The 22206-nt window shown below is 39.2% G+C and overlaps 1 protein-coding gene across 1 annotated transcript in view; it reads left to right on the top strand.

Annotated features, from left to right (window-relative positions):
• The first annotated feature begins 1049 nt into the window (after positions 1–1049).
• The window catches only part of ATP6V1C1 (ATPase H+ transporting V1 subunit C1), a 40101-nt gene continuing 18944 nt past the window's right edge, over positions 1050–22206 (top strand). The window contains exons 1-4 of the mRNA XM_059165874.1: positions 1050–1228; positions 15771–15941; positions 16943–17010; positions 22008–22093. Of these exons, the coding sequence (XP_059021857.1) occupies positions 15810–15941; positions 16943–17010; positions 22008–22093 (286 nt within the window). The 5' untranslated portion in view covers positions 1050–1228; positions 15771–15809. The remainder of the gene's footprint in view (positions 1229–15770; positions 15942–16942; positions 17011–22007; positions 22094–22206) is intronic.

Raw genomic sequence — 22206 nt, 5'->3', positions numbered from 1 at the left:
GGAAAGGTATGAGATAGCTCAGAAAACCTGGGTCCCGTAATGTACAGTAATCCTGGTGATCATTTACTGGGTGTTTTCTGTGTGCCAGCTACTGTGGTAAATGCATACTTCTTCAATCCTCAGAATACCTCTAAAAGGTGTGTATCATTACCACCATTTCACAGGGGAAGAAACTGAACTTTAGAGGCCTGAGGTCACACAGATAGTAGTAGAACGAGGATTTAAAAGGAGGCATGTTTATGCTTTTGTGCTAAACAGCTCTGTGACCTCTGGTTCTTCACTTTCCTCATCTGTAAATCTAAAAGGACTAAATTAGAAAATTCCAAAGTTTTCCACCATTTCTAAAACTGTGTTCTAAATTAGAATAATACCCCCTTATTTTCCCAAGCCAATGAAATATGCAGGGTTCAGAAGAGCGGCTTGCTACCTCCTTCTCCCAAAGAACATGCTTTTCCCCCGTCCATACCCTTGTTCTGAAACCTTTTTTGGTTTCTCATTATGTAATATGGTTTCAACTATTATGATGTTCATCACGCGCCACACACACTCCTGAAGTAGATAACGTGCCCTCTCATGGCAAGGAGTGATTCGCTCTGGTAGATAAATCCTAAAAAAATTTAGCGGAATGCCTAGTGCACAGTATGTTCCACGAACATTTACGGAATTAACTGGAATGGACTGGAAGGAAAATGTGAATCAGCTAAAGTAAACTGTGAAGGGTACTACTCAGAAAACAGGACTGCCCGGAGAAAACCCCGAGTGGAGCAGCCTGTGTAGGGGGCTGGAGACAAAGTCTGACCCACAGAAACCCGAAAAAGTGGGATAACGTTAGGGATGGTGGCGATGACGTCCACAAGAGGCGGACCTGACGGCGTCAGGACACTAGCAGAGGCGGCAAAGCCCACCCACCCCGGAACCACCTCCGCCAACTTTCCCGGGTCTCCCGGGCTCCCGGGAGGACCTCCCGGCCCCGCCCCTCCGGGGAGGTCGCCTCGGCGACGGCAGCTGCGGCTGCGCAGTGGCGCGCGCGTAGGCGAAGCGGCGCGCGCCGCGGTCAGCTGACTGCTCCGGCTGGCACGTGACTTGCTCCGTAGGCGCTGGGGTCGGGAAAGCCGGGAGGCCGGAGCTTAGGTCCGGCAGGGATGGAGCGCTGAGCCGTTAACGTCTGCAAGGCTGACCGCCTCCGTACCTGTTAGTGCAGCCACTTCGTCGTTTGACACCTTCCTGGGTCAGTGAGCGATGGTTACCCCGGATGGCCAGGCCGAACCTTGCGCTGCGGTCGCCGTCTGGGAGGGATGGGGGTGGGTGCAGGGGCAGAGGCTGTGGCGTTGCAGCTGGCTGCATCGTTGTGTGGGGTTTCTCGGCGTTGGTTCGTTGAAACCTTGGGCGTGGGTTCTGTTTCTAAGGAAGAGGAAGAAGGGAAAAAGAAATGGCCCTAGGGGGTACTGAATAGCCGAGACAGGAAGGAGATACACTGCGGGTCTGGGACATTTCTCCTTGGAAGGGGTGAGGGGAGCGAATCCACGCCCCTTGATTTAGAGGGATGAAAAGCGACAGAGTGGCCCAGATGAGGATCTGGGGTTGTGTGTGTGAGGTCACAGCGAGCTCAAGAGTCTTCACTGGGCATACGCGCTTCTGAGTAGGGAGATGGCAGTTTAAAGGGCCTAGCAACCCTTCACTACAGGCAGGGGACTCTCCCAGAGGATGCAGGGCCTTTGTAGGCAGGGGAAAGAACAAGAATCCAGAGAACTCAAACTGTTTTTATTAGATGGGGGAAAGATAGGCAAGAAACCCCTGGAAAGGAACTTGAGGGGGGAATCACGTAAGGCATATTGAATCACCCAAGAAACGGGTAAAGAGAAGCAGATACTCTTTTCAGAGGAAAATTCTGGTATGATAGGGAAAAATCAAATGTTTCAGCGAGAACTCAGTACTTAGCACTACTCTGGGAGTGCAGGAACGGGGCTGTAAACAGTCCAGCCTTAGGAGTTCGAACCGATGTTGGGGAGATAAGTCACACACACATGACACATTGAAGTACAATGAGGCTGTATGTAATTATCAAAAAAATTGCTAAGTGCTTTGGAATTATGGAGCAGGGACAGAAGGATGAACTGACACTATCAGGAAATATCCTGGAGGAAAGGCAACGGGGGTTGGATCTCTGCAAGCCAGTGAGATTTGAACAGGTGGAGAGAAATGAGAACTCTCTAGGCAGGGAAAGCCGTCTAGGCAGGGTTTGAACGCCTGAAGATGCAATGAAAGAGTGGTTCTAGGGGAGTCCAGGTTTGTGGTGATTTTGAATTTCAGAGAAGTGAGAAATAAAGTGGGGTCAGATACTGAAGACTTTTTAATATTTACTCATTCATTCTACTGATATATATTGAGCTATATACCAAGTACTATGCTGGTAGGAAGGTTTAGAAGGTTTAGAAAACACTCATAGAGTTTCCAGTCCAGTGGAGAAGATGGGTCTTAATAATTAGGCAAGTGTGAAATGTGTTTGGGAGGAATAACAGTGGTGTGAAAGAGTTTGTAAGGGACATGGCCTTTAGGGGAAGTTCATAGGAGGCTTTTTGGAGCATATGACTTTCAAACTGATATCTGAAAAGAGGCTAAAAAGGGTGTGAAAGTGTGAGTAAAAAACGTTCAAAACAGAAGGAACAGCATATGTCAGTACCCTGAGATGTGAAGAAGAATAAAGCTTTTGAAAAGTAAGAGGACTAGCAGGGTCGAATCCGGAGAGAAATGCGTGAGAGAGGCAGGTTGGGGAAGGCTGGGATCGGGCCCAGCAGGACTTTTTATCCTAAAAGCAAAGGAAAGCCAGTGAAGATGATAGGCAGTAGAGTGAGTTAGATGTGGTTTTTAAAAATAACATTTAGTGAGAATGTGGAGGGCGCAAAACTGAATGAGGGAAAACCACTTCAGGAGGACATTGTTGTAATTCCAAGAGATGGTAAGGCAAGTTAGTAGTTTCCTCCCATAGGAAATGGAGAGCCACGGAAGGATTTGAAGGTGGAATTTCTCTTTCCACCAAGGAATTAAGGAGAAGGTTTAACCATATTCACTTTTAGAGGAGCTAAGGAGTTGGGAAGGGAAAGAATGATTAGATTCTATTTTGATCCTTCACTGAAGGTAGTTATAACTACCCCCTAAGCAGTCCTGAGGACAGGGGAAGCTGGATCATTTGGGGGTTGACTGAAGGTTCCTTTGCCAAAATCTGTTTTGGCCTTCCAGACTTACCCTTTGGTAATATTACTCCTCCAGAATACCTGTTATTGAATAGTAGTAACAGGGTAGAGTCTGTTACCTTTCATGTTTATTTTGTCCTGACAGGTCTTTGAGAGTAGATGAAAATGCATTTCATTTTATAGATAGGAACCTTTCCAGACCCTTGGAACTAGAAACAGATTTGTCTCAGTCTGGCAGAACTTTCACAGGGTGATGACTGCTGGTGTACTTTTCCTGCTGATTACCTACATAATACTTAACCACAGCCGTATCTAGAGAGTATGAATTTCCTGATACAGCACATTAGCACTTTTGGTGAACTTTTTCTTGTAGGACACCTTCAAGGGATTTGGCATTGGTGGTCATTGCTTTCAAAACTGCTTTTCTGTAAGCTTGGGTCAAGCTAGTCAATTTACAGTTGCACTGGAAGAGATAGAGAGCTGCAGAGTGGAGCTCACTGTGCTCAGGTTGTCAATCACAGTTCTTTGGCAACAAGCAAGTCTTGAGTGGTGACGAAGACCGAGCCTTGGGGTTGTGTCTCTGAACTCCCGGTTCTTTTTCTCTTTTGGTGTATCTTGCAGGGACTAGATAAAATCTAAAGAAACAGTACTCGGGATCTGACAGAAGCAAATGCTGAGAGGTAGGTAGGTAGTGTAATTCTGCTTTTAGAACTGGGCAGGAGATGCTTGTTTTTAATTTTTGGCATATCAGTTTTAGGGAACCTCATTGACATTGGCTTTTACAACCAAAAAAAATTTAGGGCTTCAAAAATACTATTCTGTGATTATTTGCATAACTTGTGAAATAATTCCATTGGCCAAAGAGCAAAACTGGAATGCCAAAATAAACCTTTGCAGAGGGATCTCCTTGTAGTCCACCAGTTCCAAAACATCTTCCTATTGAACTTGAGTTGGTTTAGGGGTAGCTACAGTTTTGACTTAGTATCTCCTAGTTAAATTTTGTTCTTGTGTATATTTTGATCTGTCTGCAGAAGTAAATCTTTTTCACCCTCTGGATGTGGAATTATATGCTATTTCAGATGTAAACTAATTCATGTTAGAGTCCCATTTCAACAACTCTTTGAAGACGTAGTAGAAATAGAAACTATTAATACAGTGACCTTGGAAAGAGCTTGGGTCAGGACCCATGACATTCTAAAATTTCTTATTGACACGAGTGACCCTTGGAACAAGAAATTTCAAACTATGTTCTTGATAATGAAGCACAATTATTTTCTAGTGGTAATCTACTTCTAATGTTATATCACAGTGTAAATCTGCTGTACACTTATTGAGTTCCAAAAGGAGCCAAGTGAGCTGTGGAAGAGAAGTGCTTTGGTTACATCAGTGGGTAAAAGAGCATTAGCTCTTTGTCTAAAATGGGGTGTGTGTATATTTGAAAATAAAATGCCCGGTAGGTGCAAAAAATGGTGTTTTATAAAAAGAAGCTGGTGTAGTTTTAAAGATATTGGAAGCAAGCTATCAGTGAATAGGAACTTATTTGTAAATTAAGCTGATTAGCAGGTGGATTAACTTTACCATGAAGGTTTTCTTTATGAACCAGGTTATAGCTTAATATTTCTATACGGGTGTTACTGGCATTTTGGACAGGATGGTCTGTTGTTTGGTCCCCATCCACTAAATGCAGTTAGTAGCTTCCACGTTGGGACAACCTAAAATGTTCCCATACATTTCTCCTGGAGGAGAGATGTACCATTTGGTTATGAAACACTTGCATGTGGTGCTACCATTTGTTCGTCGGACAGAAATTTGAGTGCTTGTTAAGGGACAGATACTCTGTTAGATGTTGAGGGTATAGAAGTTAAGAATAGTATTTTAATAAACTAGCTGTAAAATATGTATAGTCTCTAGTCATGTGATCTTGGACAGATGATTTCATTAACTGTTCTTCCATCTACAGCTGGGGGTGATAATAACATCTTTGAAGAATTTAAATGCAAAATTGCATAGCATATTGACGTGCTTATCACATAGTAAGTGATTTAGTAAGTGGTTGTCGCTATCAAACAGAATCTCAAGCTTACTGGAGTGATGAATTGGGAAAAACTAACTTGAAAGTCTGTAACTTGGTGAGTTTCAGGCTACATTGTGTTAGAGATAAAAGCACCTTCTGGTGGAATGTGGTATTGTGGTCCAATCAGTGTTACAAAATACCAGCCCAAAATGAAAGGGAAGTAACACTTTGGGAGCCATGAGTGTAGATTCAGGGATTCCCCTCACATGGAAGGAATTGTTTGTTCCTTGGGTCATTGCTGAGTTGCCTCTGGCAGAGAGGAAGTCTCTGGGAGCTCAGAAGGTCCTGATGATTGCTTTCAGTAATAGGTATACAGTGTCCTCCTGCCATGTCTACCAATTCACCTACCTTTACCAGAAATTGCAAGAAATTTTCCCTAACATGCCCAAACATAATCCACACCCCACTCCCCAACATTTCAGTTTTTATAAGTGATATTTATGTAAAAGTTAAGGCTTGGCTTTTACAAATTTATTTTTAGCCAACTGTGATATAAGAACACGGTAGTTTAGGGGCACCTGGGTGGCTCAGTCAGTTAAGCTTCCAACTCTTGATTTCAGCTCAGGTCGTGATCTGGTAGGTCTTGGGATTGAGTCCTGCTTTGGGTTCTGCTTTCAGCTGGGAGTTGGCTTGAGATTCTCTCCCTCTGCCTGGCTTGCCCCCAACCCCATCCCCACTGCTCCCCTGCTCATGTGCTCCCTTGCTCTTGCTCATGGTTATTTGCTCATACCAAAAAAGATGGTAGTTTATAAAATATGTCTGTTAAAGATAAAATTGTCTTCCATCTTTAGATGTATTTTTGGCATGAAATTCAGGTAATCTGTAATGGGATTATAGAGCAATTTTAAATATTGCAGTTGGAAACAAAAAGAGATTAAGATTTATTTGAAGAAAGTGTATGTTCTGACAATTTCTAAGTTTTTTTCTGTATGAATCATGAGATTACTCCTTGAAAGGTAAAATTCCCCTTTTAGTTATTGGAAACTTTTAAACAAGTTTTATTACCAGTAAACCCTTCCCACAATCTCAATTACAATGCTTCTGTTTTGAAGGGTAGAATTTCAACATTTGAAGAGGAAACAGTTGTTCTTACTTTTTATTTTTATGGTTTTAACAGTTTCTGGGGTAGGATGTGGCACTTTTTTAAAAAATGAATGGATGGTGGTAAATCTTTTGCACTGGTGAATTCTCTTAAAGGTTGATGTGTCACAGTTGGAAGGCTGTGTGATATTTCGCTGACATCTGAGGTGTATCTTCTTGCACTTGTTGTAAACAATAGCCACTTAGTAAACTTGGTATTTTCAAGGACTGAAAAGGAGGTTGTTTTGCATGTAAACCGCCTTCAGTCTCTCTTAAGTTGTTGAGAAATTTTATTTACTGTGGAAAGTGGTTGCATTTCAGAGACTATTGGTTTGTTGAAAGCATTGAAATCAGTTAAGTATTGGAACACTTCTGAGGTGCTGTACTGTTTTCTGTGGTTGCCCCTGTGTTGGGTCAGGGTCACACCTTCAAGAAGACATGACAGCAGGTCTCTCTTTGACCTTATTATCCTAATCCTTTATGTTGTTATGATAGTTACTGCTTTACTGTTTTTTATATTGACATCAGTTATGGTAGGAAAATAATCTACAGCCTTCAAATTCCCAATAGTGGGTTGGCACAGTAAATAAACTATCTCAGAGCTTTGTACCCAGGTTTTCCTTTTTCTTTTTCTTTTGTGTTTCTCTTTTGCTCCAATGTATTTTTCTTTTTTTAAGATTTTATTTATTATTAGAGAAAAAGTGTGGATGTACACAAGCAGCGGGGCGGGGTTGGGGGAGAGGGAGAGAATCGCAATCAGGCTTTGCCCTGAGCGTGGAGCCTGACTCGGGGCTTGATCTACGTGCCCCGAGCTCATGACCTGAGTTGAGATCAAGAGTTAGATACTTAATAGACTGAGCCACTCAGGCACCCTTCCAATGTATCCTGCCTGATTTTTCTTTTTTGTCTTGTTACTTGAGTTTTCCTCCTACCTCTAATGGCTCACACAGACATACCTGCTCATATAGACCTGTGTGTACATGATTGTAAGTTCCTTCAAGAAAGGCAGTGCAGGGACGCCTGGGTGGCTCAGTTGGTTAAGCAGCTGCCTTCGGCTCAGGTCATGATCCCAGCGTCCTGGGATCGAGTCCCACATCGGGCTCCTTGCTCCACGGGGAGCCTGCTTCTCCCTCTGACTCTGCCTTCCACTCTGCCTGTGCTCGCTTTCGCTCGCGCTCTATCTCTGACAAATAAATAAATAAAATCTTTAAAAAAAAAAAAAAAAAAAGAAAGGCAGTGCATTTCATTTGTTTTGCTTCTTAGATCCTATCACAGTTCTGAAAACTTAAGCACCCACAACATTTGGTGACATGAATGATATGACCCTGAAAACAGTTACACTCAACAAGAGATGTGAGACAAAACACCACATAGGTGTCTGCTTTATTTAATGTGGTTAATTACATGGGTTTAAATGGGTTGGAGGGACCATACTGAGGGGAATATACTAGTTTGGGATTATAATAGTGGATTTAGTACATGGTTAGGCTTAGTTGGGAAAATCTTTTTGTTAAGGGAAGTTTGAATTGGTTTAGACAAGAAGAGAAGTTTTGTGCAAAATGGACTGTCTGAGCAGAGGCAAGGAGGAAGAGAACTAAAGGCAGGCAGGCCTGAGGTCAAGGTTGTTAGAGGTCAGGAAGATTGTGAAGGTAAGGCAGAAAAACTAAGACAAATACACTAGTCGTGATGACAGTGAGGACAGGCAGATTTGAGTCTTACTTCCAAGAAAAACAAACTAGGAGTGTACATTTATGTGAGTTGTTAAGCCTATTACCAATATTTTTAGAGCTGCAAAAAGTTTTCAAGGGGGTGTTTTGGCAATGAATCAGAACTCTGTACACTGTGGTCACAAAGCCACCTGCTATGTTTATGTAGGGTATTTAAAATCCTCTGTGTTCTGTCCTTCAAAAATTAAATAAGAATTTGCGTTTCTTGAGCACAGCAAGAGTTCACTCAGATTTTGTTTTGTTCTGTACCTGATTCCATATTTCATACTGCTTTTCACATTTTAAGTTTATAACCTGCCATAGAAAGCATTCGAAAAAGTGGGTTAATGTATGTTTCTCAGTGCCACAGAGCAAAAATCATTTCTGTACTATAGAACTAGCATTAATATTGGCAAATTATGTCTTTTTAATGCTTTAAAATGAATTTATATTTTATCCGTCATGTAACCATGCTATATATTTCTAAATTAATAACACGTATGAATGTGTGGGGCATTTATTCAAGCTCTATCTGTTCTTTTTTTTTTTTAATAAAAGTGAACAATTGTCCCCTTATTACCAAAGAAATACATTTTTGTTGTGCTCACAGTATTACTACAGTCAAGCCCTGCTTTGAAGCCTACTTTACAAGAAAAAATGGAACTTAAAAAGCTGAAAAATACACCTAAAGTGAAAAATTCACTTTGTGAGACAAATAGCAGAATACTGTAAAGAAGAATTCAGCAATCTAGAGGAGGGAGCCAGAAGTACCCAAATTGAAGCCTAGAAAAGCAACTCAAAAAAAGGATAGAAGTTTTTTGACCTGTGCGACAGTATTGGGTAGTTTTACATGTGAATTTTGTCTCAAAAGAAGGGAAAGGGAAGCTGAAAAATAACCTGAAAATGATGATGAAATTTTTTCAGATTTGATGAAAACTAAACATAGATTCAAGAAACTCAGTGTGGTTCAAGCTGTAGAGTAGGCAAATTTTTCTTAAACCACAGCATTTTTATAAAAGAAGAAATTGGTAAATTAGCAGAATTGAGCTTCACAGCAGTAAGTGTTGGTGAGCCCGTGTAACAGCTGGAACTTGCATACTTTGTTAACGTATCTACTTTGGAAAACAGTTTGGCAGCTTCTTATGAAGTTAAATATATGCTAATTATTCAACTCAGGAATTCCATTTCTTGATGTTTATCCAAGAAAAGTGAAAGTCCATTTTCAAAGGAAGCTTTGTAGTGCAATGTTCATAGCACCTCTATTGTGAAAGGCCCCAAACCAGAAACAGTCCAAGTGTCCATGACCAGACAAATAAATAAGCAAACTGTAGTACATTCATGTTATGAAGTATAAGCAATGAAACGGTGTACTTCTACTCATCATATAATATGTATTAACGTCAAAGATTTATGAGCAAAAGGAGTCAGATACAAAGAATATATAATATATTTTCTATTTGCAATGATTTCTAGACAGTCAGAACTGTAGCATGACAGCAGATCACCATCTGTCCAGGCTGGCAGTGCAATAGGAATTGACTGGGACAAAGGCTTTGGGATCACAGAAATGTTTTTCATCATGGTTGCAGTGGTGGCTACACAAGCATGTACGTTTGTCAGCTCATTAAACAGTACCTTTGTAATGAGTGCATTTTATTGTATATGAAGTATATTTCAATAAAGTTGATTTTTAAAAATACCAGAGAAGTGAAGGGAGTTAACCAGTGATAAACCAGGTACTTGAACTGTGTTATCTCATTTAATCCACATAGTGATTTATTCATTCAAGAATATTCAGGGGCTCCTACATGGCTTAGTCATTTAAGCATCTGACTTTGGCTCTGGTCATGGTCTCAGGGCTCAAGATCAAGCCCTGTGTAGGTCTCCCTGCTTTTCGGGGTGTCTGCTTGTCCCTCTCTTTCTGCCCCTCCCCCCACTCATGAGTGCATGTGTGCACACTTTCTCTCTCAGAAAAATAAAATCTTTAAAAAAGAGAGTATTCGCCAGATACTTTTTGAGGTTCTACATACTGACCTCTGTGCTAGGTATGAAGGATACTGAGTTGTGAGCAAAAACTACCACCTACCCGAAGGGGCAATTTATTTGGAAGAAAGATATTAATAAAAAGTGTTCCTCAGGGAAATACTAAAAAGAAGGTGCTATGAAAACATAAAATACATTTCATTCTTAGCATTTAATGATATGATACCATCTTAGCAAATCACGATACATATTATATGATTTATCTCCTAATGTATGAGGCACTTTCTGTGCCTTTGTTTCTTCATTTTTAACTACTATCTGTCTGATAAGCTTGTTTGAAATGAGTTCATATGTATGGAGGATTTTGACTAGTGCTAGTAAATAGGAAGTGGCCAATAGGTATTGGCTGTTACCTTGATGACATTTGATAATTCTAATTGTCCAGTGTTGCAGGGGTACACCTGACTCACTCAGGGAACACTGGAGTAGGACATGGTTTTGGGGAAAAGATTATGAGTTTTGACTAGAAATGTTGGGTTTTAGGTGCTTTTGAGACATCCAAGTGGAGACATTTTGTATTTAGTTGAGGAGGCTTGTTGGGTATAGCTCTCGAGGCAATGGAGGGCCTGGGCTGGAGATAAAAATTTGGGGAGAATGTTTAGCATCTAGCCTCTTCAAGAGCAAAACTATACACACATTTAAAAAAAAATTTTTTTTTTTAAAGATTAAGAAACATTATTTTTGAGAGAGAACATGCAAGCAGAATTTGGGGCAGAGAAAGAAAAGTGGACTCCCAGCTGAGCATAGAGCCCATTGTAGGGCTTGATCCCACGACACTGAGATCATGACCTGAGCTGAAATCAAGAGTCAGACGCTTAACTGACTGAGCCACCCAGGCACCCTTTTTATACCTACATAGAGCAGAAGGACTTAGACCTAGATCTTAGTCTTGAGGAGCTCAATATTTGATTGGAGAGCTTTTTAATTTTCTCTTTTGTTTAACATACAATTTGTATATATGCCTGACTTCCAGTATATTCAGTGACATAAAGGGAAATTATTAGGATTAAAAACATAAGTCATTTGAAGCATACAGAGGAGGTGGAAGTGTCTAGGTTGTGATGAGAAGATAACCAGTGGACACCCGGTTTTGACTGTTTCCATGCAGCTGAGATAAAAGGGGAAAGGTGTTCAGCAATATGGATTTCATTTGCTGATCTAAAAAGCATGTATGTGTATTTGTCTGCAAAGATAAATTTTATTTGGAACTGAGCCTAAAGTTTCTTAAATTTCAAGTTTTTTTTGTTTTGTTTTGTTTTTTTAAATTAAGTAAACTACACTCAGCTTGGGACTTGAACTCAGTGACCCCAAGATTTAGTGTCACATCTCTACCAAGTGAACCAGCCAGGTGCCCCTCAAGTAGAAATTCTTTTAAAGATTTTATTTATTTATTTGATATATATAGAGAGATCACAAGTAAGCAGAGAGGCAGGCAGAGAGAGAGAGGGAGAAGCAGGCTCCCTGCTGAGCAGAGAGCCTGATGCAGGGCTCGATCCCAGGACTGTAAGATCATGACCTGAGCCGAAGGCAGAGGCTTAACCCACTGAACCATCCAGGCACGCAAGGAGAAATTTTTTATGTGACTTGTGTCCACAGGATAATAGTGGACATTGATCAGAAACAGAGAAAAGAGGATTTTGCAGGAGACTTACTGATGCTGTTTTCATGGGCATTTCTTACATTCATCATTTTGTTGACTCCTTCCAGCAGCTGTGTGAAGAGATTTGTAGTATTCCACAGATGAGGAAACTAATGAGAATGGATAAAGTTAAGATTGTAACTATTATGGACTTCAAACCCAGGTCTCTTTTTAAATTTAATTTAAATTCTATCTCTAGGTCTTTTGAATATTTTATTTTACTTCCCTTTTCTGTTTGGAGATATTGTTTCTTCGAGCAGCTAGGATAGTTTGGGATGCTAGGTGTTGCTGTTTTTGAAATTGTGATGATCCTGCTGAAACGAAAAGGGAAAGGAAGCTCAAATCAGGTCCCTTTATCTAGCAGAATTCCTTGGGCCTACAGGTTGCTGGGAGCCTGGAAGGAAACAGGACGAAGGGGTTTAAGGTTACAAGTGGATCTCTCCAAATAGGAGAGCTCAGTTGGGTCTGAGTGCAGAACATTTTCTTCTAGCATGACACAATAGAAAGAACATAGACTTTACATTCAAACACAGTGAGATTTGAACCCCATTTGCCACTTGTGTAACCTTGGTAAATTAGTAACCTCTCCAAGTATTATTGCCTAGCTCGTAGGGCTGTCTTGAAAATTAAACGAGATAGTATAGGAGATGTGTATAACAGTACCAAACAGAGGACACCTCTTCCTCCCCATCGCCAGAAAGACCCCAGAGAGGGCTCTAGTTGAAAAATGGAATTAAAGGGCGCCTGGGTGGCTCAGTGGGTTAAGCCTCTGCCTTCGACTCTGGTCATGATCTCAGGGTCCTGGGATCGAGCCCTGCATCGGGCTCACTGCCTGCTCCCTCCTCTCTCTCTGCCTGCCTCTCTGCCTACTTGTGATCTCAATCTTTCTCTCTCTGTCAAATAAATAAATAAAATTAAAAAAAAAAAGAAAAATGGAATTAGAATACTTTCTGTAAGTTCCCTAGACATTCTGTTAACGTGTTTTTTTTCTTTCTTTTTTTCTTTAGTAATCTCAGTTGGGGCTCAAACTCAGGTACCCCTTTCCTAGACAATACTGGACTCTACTTTGGCTTAGAATTATCATGACATTATTTCATTTGATCCTGATAAAAGCTCAGTGAAATAGGGCAGGGCAGGTATTTCTAAATAAGAAATGGGGTTCTTTTTTTTTTTTTTTTTTTTTTTTTCTTGAAATACTTTGGAAACCTATTGGATGAAAGAGATTTTCTAGAACTCTAAATGGTATGATAGTGACATCTACTGTAATAGCTCATATTATTACAGTCTTTGAAGAAGCTGCAGTTTGGATAATTTTAAAATCTCAAGAAGAATTTAATCACCTGCATTTCGAGGGGAGAGGACGTATAAAATGTCATCAGATATAATTTAACTGAATCATTTGTATAAATAATTACAATAAAACCTCAGATTTCCAAAAACTACTGTTATGGAGAAGATCTGAATTATTAAAAGAGGTTGAAAGATGTTATTGGATTTTCTAATCAACCAGGAATTTTAAAATTCAAGGTAGTCCTGTAATTGGTGTTTGGGCTAAAAAAGCTAGATTTGATCAGTGTGAGAATATTAGATGGAGGAGATAGGGAAAAGCCAATGCTGAAGTGGCCAAAGACAAGTGAAAAGATAGCAAGGTTTGGAGCAGCTTAAGTGAGGTGACCCAGGATTTTAGGCAATAGAGGACAGGATTAGGCAATGACAGGAAAGCAGGAGATTGACCCACAACATTTCATCAAGAATTTAATTTAAAAAGCAACTTAACTGAAATGGGTCCTGTAGTTAATATAGGTGTAGCCCAAGCTCTTACTTTACAATCTTATGTGATTAGAGTTGCTGAATATGTCGACCCTAAAATATTTTTTAAAAATTCCAGAACATCAAAAAGGTTTTTACTCAGTATATTATTATGCCTGGTCATAACATAAACAGGTTAGAAAGCATCTACTAGTATTAAAACAAAATTGTGGTCAGAGGATTAACATAGCAATAAGACTACTTTATTCTTCTGGATATTCCATTTGAAAGTTTAATAAAATTTAATTTTTATAAATTTGCTAGGTATTGTTTTATTTTATCATAAGGTAATTATGTTCTTATAACAGTTAAAATGCTTAATTTTGAAATATTTCAAGTATTTAGAAAAACTCAACTATTTCACATCAGCAGACATCCATGTATCCATTACTCAGATTTTTGACAGGTATTAATATTTTGCCATATTTGCCCCAGATATTTTTTTAAAGAAATCTTAAATACATAGCTGATGTACCTTTCTCCTTTACATGTTTCTTTATTTTCCTGAAATATCTATTTATGAACAGTGTATACTCTTGTGTGGGAACTTCAGTTGGTAACTGCTTCAGAGAACAGTTTGACAGTACCCAGCAAAGTTGATGATGGTTTTGTCCATTATCTCATGTTATATAACAAACCACCCCAAACTTCAGTGGCTTAAAACAGTGATTTTTTATTTCCCCTGATTCTTTGGGTTTTCTCAGTGCTTTTTCTGATTATTTCATTTGGGCTTGATAGAGCTGCATTCAGCTGGAACATTCACTACGCTGGAAGTTTCAAGAAACTCAGCTGTTTCACAGCGTTTGCTGGTTCTTTGCCATGAGGCCTCTTATTTTCCCATAGACTAGACTACATGCTTCCTTCCATGGTGATCTGGGGACCTTCCAAGAAACAGAAGTGGAAGTTGCAAGGCCTCTTGAGGCCTGGGTCCTGAACTCACATAGTATGGCTTCCTTGAGTTTTGTTGGTCAGAGCAAGTCACAAGACCAGCCCAGATTGTAGGTGAGGAGAGATAGAATCCACCTTTTGATGGGAGGAGTGGCAGTCACATTGTATTGAAGCATGGAAAGATTTGTCACCTCCATATTTGAAGACGGTCTACCATATTATCATACTCAATTCAGCTGTTTTACTTCTCTCTGTTCTGGAGAAACTCTTTCACAAAAACAGACATGCACAAGGCTGTTCACTGCAAATTGTTTATAATAGCCAAAAAAGTAAAATGTAACTATCCTTCCAGAAGAAAATATATAATAAATTTTAGGTTATTCATAAAATACCTTATAGCTCTTAAAATGAATGAACTACAATGTATGGATCACCATGAATAATCCCAGAAAACAGGTTGAATGAAAAATTCTCTGCTGAGCAGGAAGCCCAGTGTGGGACTTGATCCAAGGACCCTGAGATCATGACCTGAGCCGAAGGCAAAAGCTTAACTGACTAAGCCACCCAAGCACCCGAGGGTTCGTTGTGTCTTAATGGAGTTTTTGGAAGGGGATCCACAGCCTCTCACTCAGATCCAGGGGTGGTGTATCACCCCACCCCTTACCCCCCCCAATCATATTTTTTATGTGTGAGGCAATTGCAAGATTTTTTTTTTTGCAAATTTATAAATGTTTGATGGCTACTAGGTATATGCCAGGGATTTGAAGAGGTTCCTTTAGGTTGAATATGGATTAAATTTAACAACCATTTTGTTAACTTGGTAGGAGTTGCTAAGCCAGATGTGATAAATTTATTTAGTGGGTACTGTTCAAATGCAGTGATTCAATTCCTTCTCAAAGGAGTTACCTACCTTGAGTTACCTTCTCAAAGGTAAAACTTACGCATGTTTTTAAATTTCCTGTTTTGGTTTTACATCTTAAAAGTTTAAGATAAACCTATAAATTTGTGACTCTTCTACCTCTTTAGTGTAATGAAACTGTTGGTAGCTGGTATTTTCAGTTTCACTTCTTTGAGTAATTCCCATTTTAGATGTTCTGTAATTTTAAAAAAATTAGATATTTCATGTGTAAAGTCTGTCATTTTTTTTTTCTAGTATCATAAATAAATCTCCCTCTACCATACATGTGGATTTACTTCCAGGTAATTAAATTTGACTTTGCTTAGGATCATCTGCCAGTGTTGGATTAATTTTGAAACAGGTTAATATTTATCTTATCCTGTGACTCTGAAATACTTTAGAAACAAATGGTATTAAAGGTATTTTTTGTTTTGTCTTTCAGAGTCACTCTTGATTTTGGAAAAAATACTTGGTAACAAATATGACTGAGTTCTGGCTTATATCTGCTCCTGGAGAGAAGACATGTCAGCAAACTTGGGAGAAACTGCACGCGGCAACTACAAAGAACAACAATCTTGCTCTTGCTTCAAAGTTTAACATTCCTGACTTAAAGGTAAAACTGCATGGTGCAGAATAGCATTTGCGTTCATCACAAAGAGCTCTCTGCTTACCTTTGAAAAGAAATGAGATGTCTGGGTTCCTTCAAAAAAAAAAGCTCATTTCTAGCTGTTGGTATAATTGAAAACTTGTCTCTTTGATCTTCAGTTTTTAAATAATGAGGAGATTAAGATTTTAGAAGCAAACTATCAAAATGAGAGGACATTTTTTAAGACTTCTGTGCTTTTCTAAATTGTAATTGTGATGTGAAATCTTATGAAAATATTTGATACATTTACAAATATGATCTTCAGAAGTGAAAAGTCTTAGTAATATATATTAAATTTCACAGCGAACTCAATGTTTTGTTAATTGAATTTATAAAATATTCAATAATGTGTTTTAACACTGAACCTCTTTAATCATACTTGGCAAATCTCACCTAGTTATTTAACATAGTTAATTTATTTAACATTTCTTGAAGGTCTGTAACCTAACAGCCTCAAAGGGAAGCAGGCTCTCAGTAATTTTACAGAATGGAAAAAATGCACATTTTTATTTTGCTGGTTAACTTAGCAGGTTAACTTAGCGCCCCTGCCAGTTTATACATCATATTCATTTAAGAAATACTTAAAACTGCTAATTCTTAATATTTGGGGAGTTATAAGTTCCTTTGGGACACTGATAGTCATGGACCCCTATTTAAGTGCTGCTGTTGTAACCATGACCTCAGGTGAGCCACTTGTCACTGGGCAGTACAGGCAGAGGCATAGGCCTCCCATTATGGAACTGCACATCTTAAATAGTGGTTGTACCCATGAATTAGAGGATTATCTTATACATATAAATAGCTTTGAAACATCTGACAAACATTTTTTAACCACACTTGCACATTATGAAATTAAAATATGGAAAACTTAAGATTTGTAGTCTCTAAATCAAGATGTTGTATCGCCTTGTAAAACAAAAGGTGGGGGAATGAAACCTGGGTAGTAAAATGGTATATTTCCCTTCTAGGTTGGCACACTGGATGTCTTGGTTGGTTTGTCGGATGAACTGGCTAAACTGGATGCCTTTGTAGAAGGGTAATGTACTTGTATGCGTAGACTGGAGCCACATGAGGGTCACTGTTATCAGGCTACCTGGACATTGGGTTTATTATCACATGTAATACTTCGCTTATTGGAATGGTTTTAGAAAATAAGGACTTTTTCTTCTTTGTAAATCTTCTTTATGAAGGTATAGTTGTTTTTTTTTAATGGAGATTCTTTTTAACATTTTTAAAAATTTTTTACTTTTAAAGATCTTATTTATTTGAGAGAAAGAGAGAGAGCATGCACACAGTAGCAGGGGCAGAGGGAGAGGGAGAAGCAGGCTCCCTTGCTGAACAAGGAGCCCAGTGTTAGTCTTGATCCCAGGACCCTGGGATCATGAGCTGAGCTGAAGGCAGAGGCTTAACTGACTGAGCCACCCACGCACCCCATGAAGGTACAATTTATGTACAATAAAATACAGCTGTTTGAAGTATGAAAATGGTGACTGTCTTTTTAATATTAATACTGAGATATAACTTATGTGCCATGCAGTTCACATGTACAGTGTACAGTGCTTTTTTTTAAGATTTTATTTACTTGACAGAGATCATAAGTAGGCTGAGAGGCAGGCAGAAGGAGAAAGCAGGCTCCCCGCTGTGCAGAGATGTGGGGCTTGATCCCAGGACCCTGAGATCATGACCTGAGCTGAAGGCAGAGGCTTTAACCCACTGAGCCACCCAGGCGCCCTGTACAGTGATTTTTAGTTAAAGTCAAAGAGTTGTGCAGCCATTGCCACAGTCAGTACAGTACATTTTCATCACTCTCCCATTGCCACCATCACAAACCTCCTGTTTCTTGTCCCCCTTATTCCCTGTCTGCTATTTTCTTTTCTTTTTTCTTTTTAATATATATATATTTTTAACATTTTATTTATTTATTTGACAGAGAGAGATCACAAGTAGGCAGAGAGGCAGGCAGAGAGAGAGGAGGAAGCAGGCTCTCCACGGAGCAGAGAGCTCCATACGGGGCTCGATCCCAGGACCCTGGGATCATGACCTGAGCCGAGGGCAGAGGCTTTAACCCACTGAGCCATCCAGGCGTCCCTGCTATTTTATTTTCTGAGATATGTATAAGATTTGCTTATTCTGGACATTTCGTATAAATGGAATCATACAATATGTGGTCTCTTATGACTGGCTTCTTTTCCTTGGCATAGTGTTTCAGGGTTTACCCATATTGTAGCATGTATCGATAATTCTTTTTACTACCAAAGGATATTCCATTGTACAGACATACCGTATTTTATTAATCCATTTATCAGTTGGTGGACATTTAGGTTGTTTATGTCCATTTTTTGGCTAATAAGATTAATGCTGGTATGAGTATTTGTGTATAAATTTTTTTTTAAGATTTTATTTATTTATTTGACAGACAGAGATCACAAGTAGGCAGAGAGGCAGGCAGGGAGAGAGGAGGAAGCAGGCTCCCTGCTGAGCAGAGAGCCTGATGTGGGGCTTGAACCCAGGACCCTGGGATCATGTCCTGAACTAAAAGCAGAGGCTTTAACTCACTGAGCCACCCAGGCACCCCTACATTTCTTTCTAATCCTTATTTCTGTCTTTATGCCAGCACCACATTTCTTTATTATTGCAGTTTTGTAGTAAGTTTTGAAATCAGGAAGTATGAATTCTCTGTTTTCCTTAAACTGTTCTTAACTCCTGTTAAGAACTGTTCTTAAAGGCTGTTCTTAAACTCCTTTCATTTTCACATGAATTTTACGATCATGTCAAATTATTGGGAAGAAGTCAGATGGAACTTTGATGGAGATTGTGTTGAATCTGTAGGTCAGTTTGGGGAGTATTGGCATCCTAACAGTTTTAAGTCTTTGACCCAATAAAATGTTATGCTATTTATTTTAAAGACAAGAGTGATACTCTTGTGTTGAGACAGGAGTGATACTCTTGTCTTTAAAATTCAGTTATAGTAAAAGAGTTTTTCTAAACTACAGTTTTAGTCACTCCTGATGCCTACTTGATCTTTATTTCAACTGAAGATGGAAATAGGATCCTTGATCACTTTTTGCATTTTGATTGATTGGCCTTTGTCTGCAATCCCTTTGACTCTTGGGATATGGAGCATTTAAATACTTAGGGGTTGAGTAAATAAGTACAATTTTGTAAGATACGGAGTTTTGGAGAGTCTTAGAAATGTATATTTGATTGGCGCTCTAAGGGAACTTATTCTTGAGTCTGCTTGGAAGGGTTTCCTATGTTTGCTCTTAGGCTTTTCTGATAGAACCACCATAATGCCAGGTCTCTGGGTAATAGAGGCTGATGTTGCAAAGAGACCTTTGAACATAGCAGTGTGTAGTAAGTAAGCAGACCTAAAGATGTACTGATGGTCTTTAATATCAGAGGCAAAAAAGCTAGTTAGGAGACAGGTATACAGTAGATTAAGCAGGAGATATTATAATATATTATATATTATTATAAAAGCCTAAAATAAGACAAAGGACTTGGCAAGAAGAATGAGTGAAAGGATGAATGAAAAAGTAACTTTGCAGTTAGTGAGTCTATGCATTCATTGTAGGGCAAATGTGAAAATAATTGATGGTATGAACATTCTTGGTTTCTTGATGCGACATTTTTAGTTGAAAAAAGTTTGGGGAACCCTTTGTAGTTGTCATCTCTGAGCTGATGAGCTTCCCTACATTCCCATCCCCTCATCACACTGAGGAAGGGAGGTCCCAGAGAACGTCATTACTTGGATCCTTATTAATCACCTCAGTGGTGCTGTAGGTCTTTAAGTCACCATTGCAATGTCCTGAATAGAGTGTAAGGTTTGCTCACATTTTTTAGGGAAGGAATCTGGAAAGTTTTTAGGTTAAATGTAGTTCATTTGGTTGTGAAATTAAAAGATACCTATGTAGTTTGTCCGCTTTTCTTTTCTGCACTGTTATGCAATCTTGTCTTTGTCAGTTTTTCTGAAACGTATGAGGAATTTAAAAATCCTGTAGTTGTTAGACCTTGGTAAAATTGACAGATGGTAGCTAAATGACTTAAATGTTCCAATTTTTAAAGTCTGAACACTGTGATACGTGGAGTAAATTACAGTTTTTACTTATCAAGTAATCTAATCATCAGAGCAGTTTTCAAGGTGACCATGTGTACTTTGACATAGATACTCTTGTAGAGATGCACAGGGAAATTGGGACGTTCTGAATTACACACTCAGTTTATAAATTTGACACAAGGCATTTCTACACTCTGAATTATTTCTGTGGTAAACATATGACCATTTTTGCATGTTCATAGCAAATGGTTCTGTTTAAAAGATGCTTGTGAAATTACATGGGAATAATGGCTTGTCTTCTCTAACGGGATAAATGAATTTTGGAGACACAGCCAAGTGGATGTACAAATCCCAAGTTGAATGTGTTGAAGATTTAGCAGCTTACATAATTTTTTCTGTAGTTGTACTTGATTAGATTTGAGTTCATTTAGCATAAGATTTTTTCTGGCCCTTATTGGTTTATGTTACAGGAGTTTCTTTTTCTTTTCTCTTTTTTCCCCCTAAAGATTTATTTATTTGAGGGGGAGTGAGGGCGCATGTGTGCTAGTTAGGGGAGGGGCAGAGGGAGAGACTCTCAAGCAGACTCCCCATTGAGCACGGAGCCAGACACGGTTCTCTTCCCCAGGACCCATGAGACCATGACCTCAACCAAAACCAAGAGTTGGATGCTCAACTGACTGAGCCACAAGGATGCCCTTTCCCTTGCAGGAGTTTAATTTGTCTACCCTCCCTGCCATTGAACTTGTGGTCCTCAGATTAAAGCCCTGTTTTGACCATGTGACACTTTTTTCTAAAGTCTGACATCAGAGGCTAGCTATCTGCAGTCCGGCTCCAGGCTTCCTTGCCAGCCTAACTTCCCTTCTCAGCACAGCACTCGGGGCAGTTCTGGATCCCTTGTCATCCTCTGAATGCCTTTTCTTTTCTTCTCCTCCTGATCTTGACTCAGAGGATGCCCTTCAGCAAAAATATACTTTCTTCCCATCTGATCACCTTTTCAAAACCATTCCTGACCTTCATTGCCCTGCTCATGAGTCATTATGCTTTTCTTGATTACAGTAGTTGGAAGTGGTCCCTTTTTCCTTTATGCTTCTCTCTCTATAATCTGGTATTCTCAGCTGGCACTTAACCATAGATTGCTTTGTATTTAGTCATTTGTGTCTTTTGGTATCTCTCCATTTTGATTTAAGCAGTATGAAACTAGTGGGGGGTTTTATGTGTGTGTTTGTGTGGTTTTTTTGTTTGTTTTTTGTCTTGTTTACTTTTTTGTATCCCAACCAGGGCTAGAGGCAGACATGGAACTGGAAAAAGAACACCAAAGTCCAGACAGCATGTTTCTACTCCCAGCTCTGCCATTAGCTTGGTTTTGTAACTTTGTGACTTTTTGATTAAGTCATTCGTTTTCTTTATATCTTGACATCTTTACTTACATAAAATGAAGAGATTGACAAGGAGATATCTAGGTGCCTCAGTAGTAGGGCATTAACATTGTTCCTTGCACATAGTAGATGCTCAATAAATAATGAATAAATAATACAGCAGCTCATCATTACTGTTGCTTGTATTCTGTTGCTTGTCAGATCTCTTTTGTCCTAAGTGAAAATACGTTAAGTGGTGAATGCTAGCTCCCAGCCACCGTCCTTTGTTGTTGGTCCTTGCAGTCAGATTCATGGACCCATTTTTGTCATATAATGTATTTTTCTCACTAGTTTGTTATTACTTTCTTTCTAGACTTAATAAACATACTGCATGTAGTCTCTTTAAAATTCTACAGTTGCTCAGTTGATCTTTGTCCCTTTTATCCTTAAAACCTTTTTATAGAAGTTATGACTCATTTGTTCTGTATTATACAGATAGGTATAATGGGAACATACATAGTCAGATTCATGTGTATATGAGGTATGTTCATTGTATAGCATGGAATTTAGGTCTTTTTCCTGAAAATGGTTGTTGATTTTTTTTTTCTTTCCCTTCCCAAGGGTGGTTAAAAAAGTGGCTCAGTACATGGCTGATGTATTAGAGGATAGTAAAGATAAAGTTCAAGAGAATCTGTTGGCCAATGGAGGTAAGCTAATATTTCAGGATTTGATACTGACTTACATGAGGTGAATGAATGACTTAGCTACAAAAACAGGGAATAGTTGTTGAGGGTTTCTTTGACTCTGCATTTTTTATTTT

The sequence above is a fragment of the Mustela lutreola genome, chromosome 3 (genome assembly GCF_030435805.1).
Source record: "Mustela lutreola isolate mMusLut2 chromosome 3, mMusLut2.pri, whole genome shotgun sequence".
NCBI classification, from domain to species: domain Eukaryota; kingdom Metazoa; phylum Chordata; class Mammalia; order Carnivora; family Mustelidae; genus Mustela; species Mustela lutreola.
This window is presented reverse-complemented; position numbering and strand designations above follow the sequence as displayed.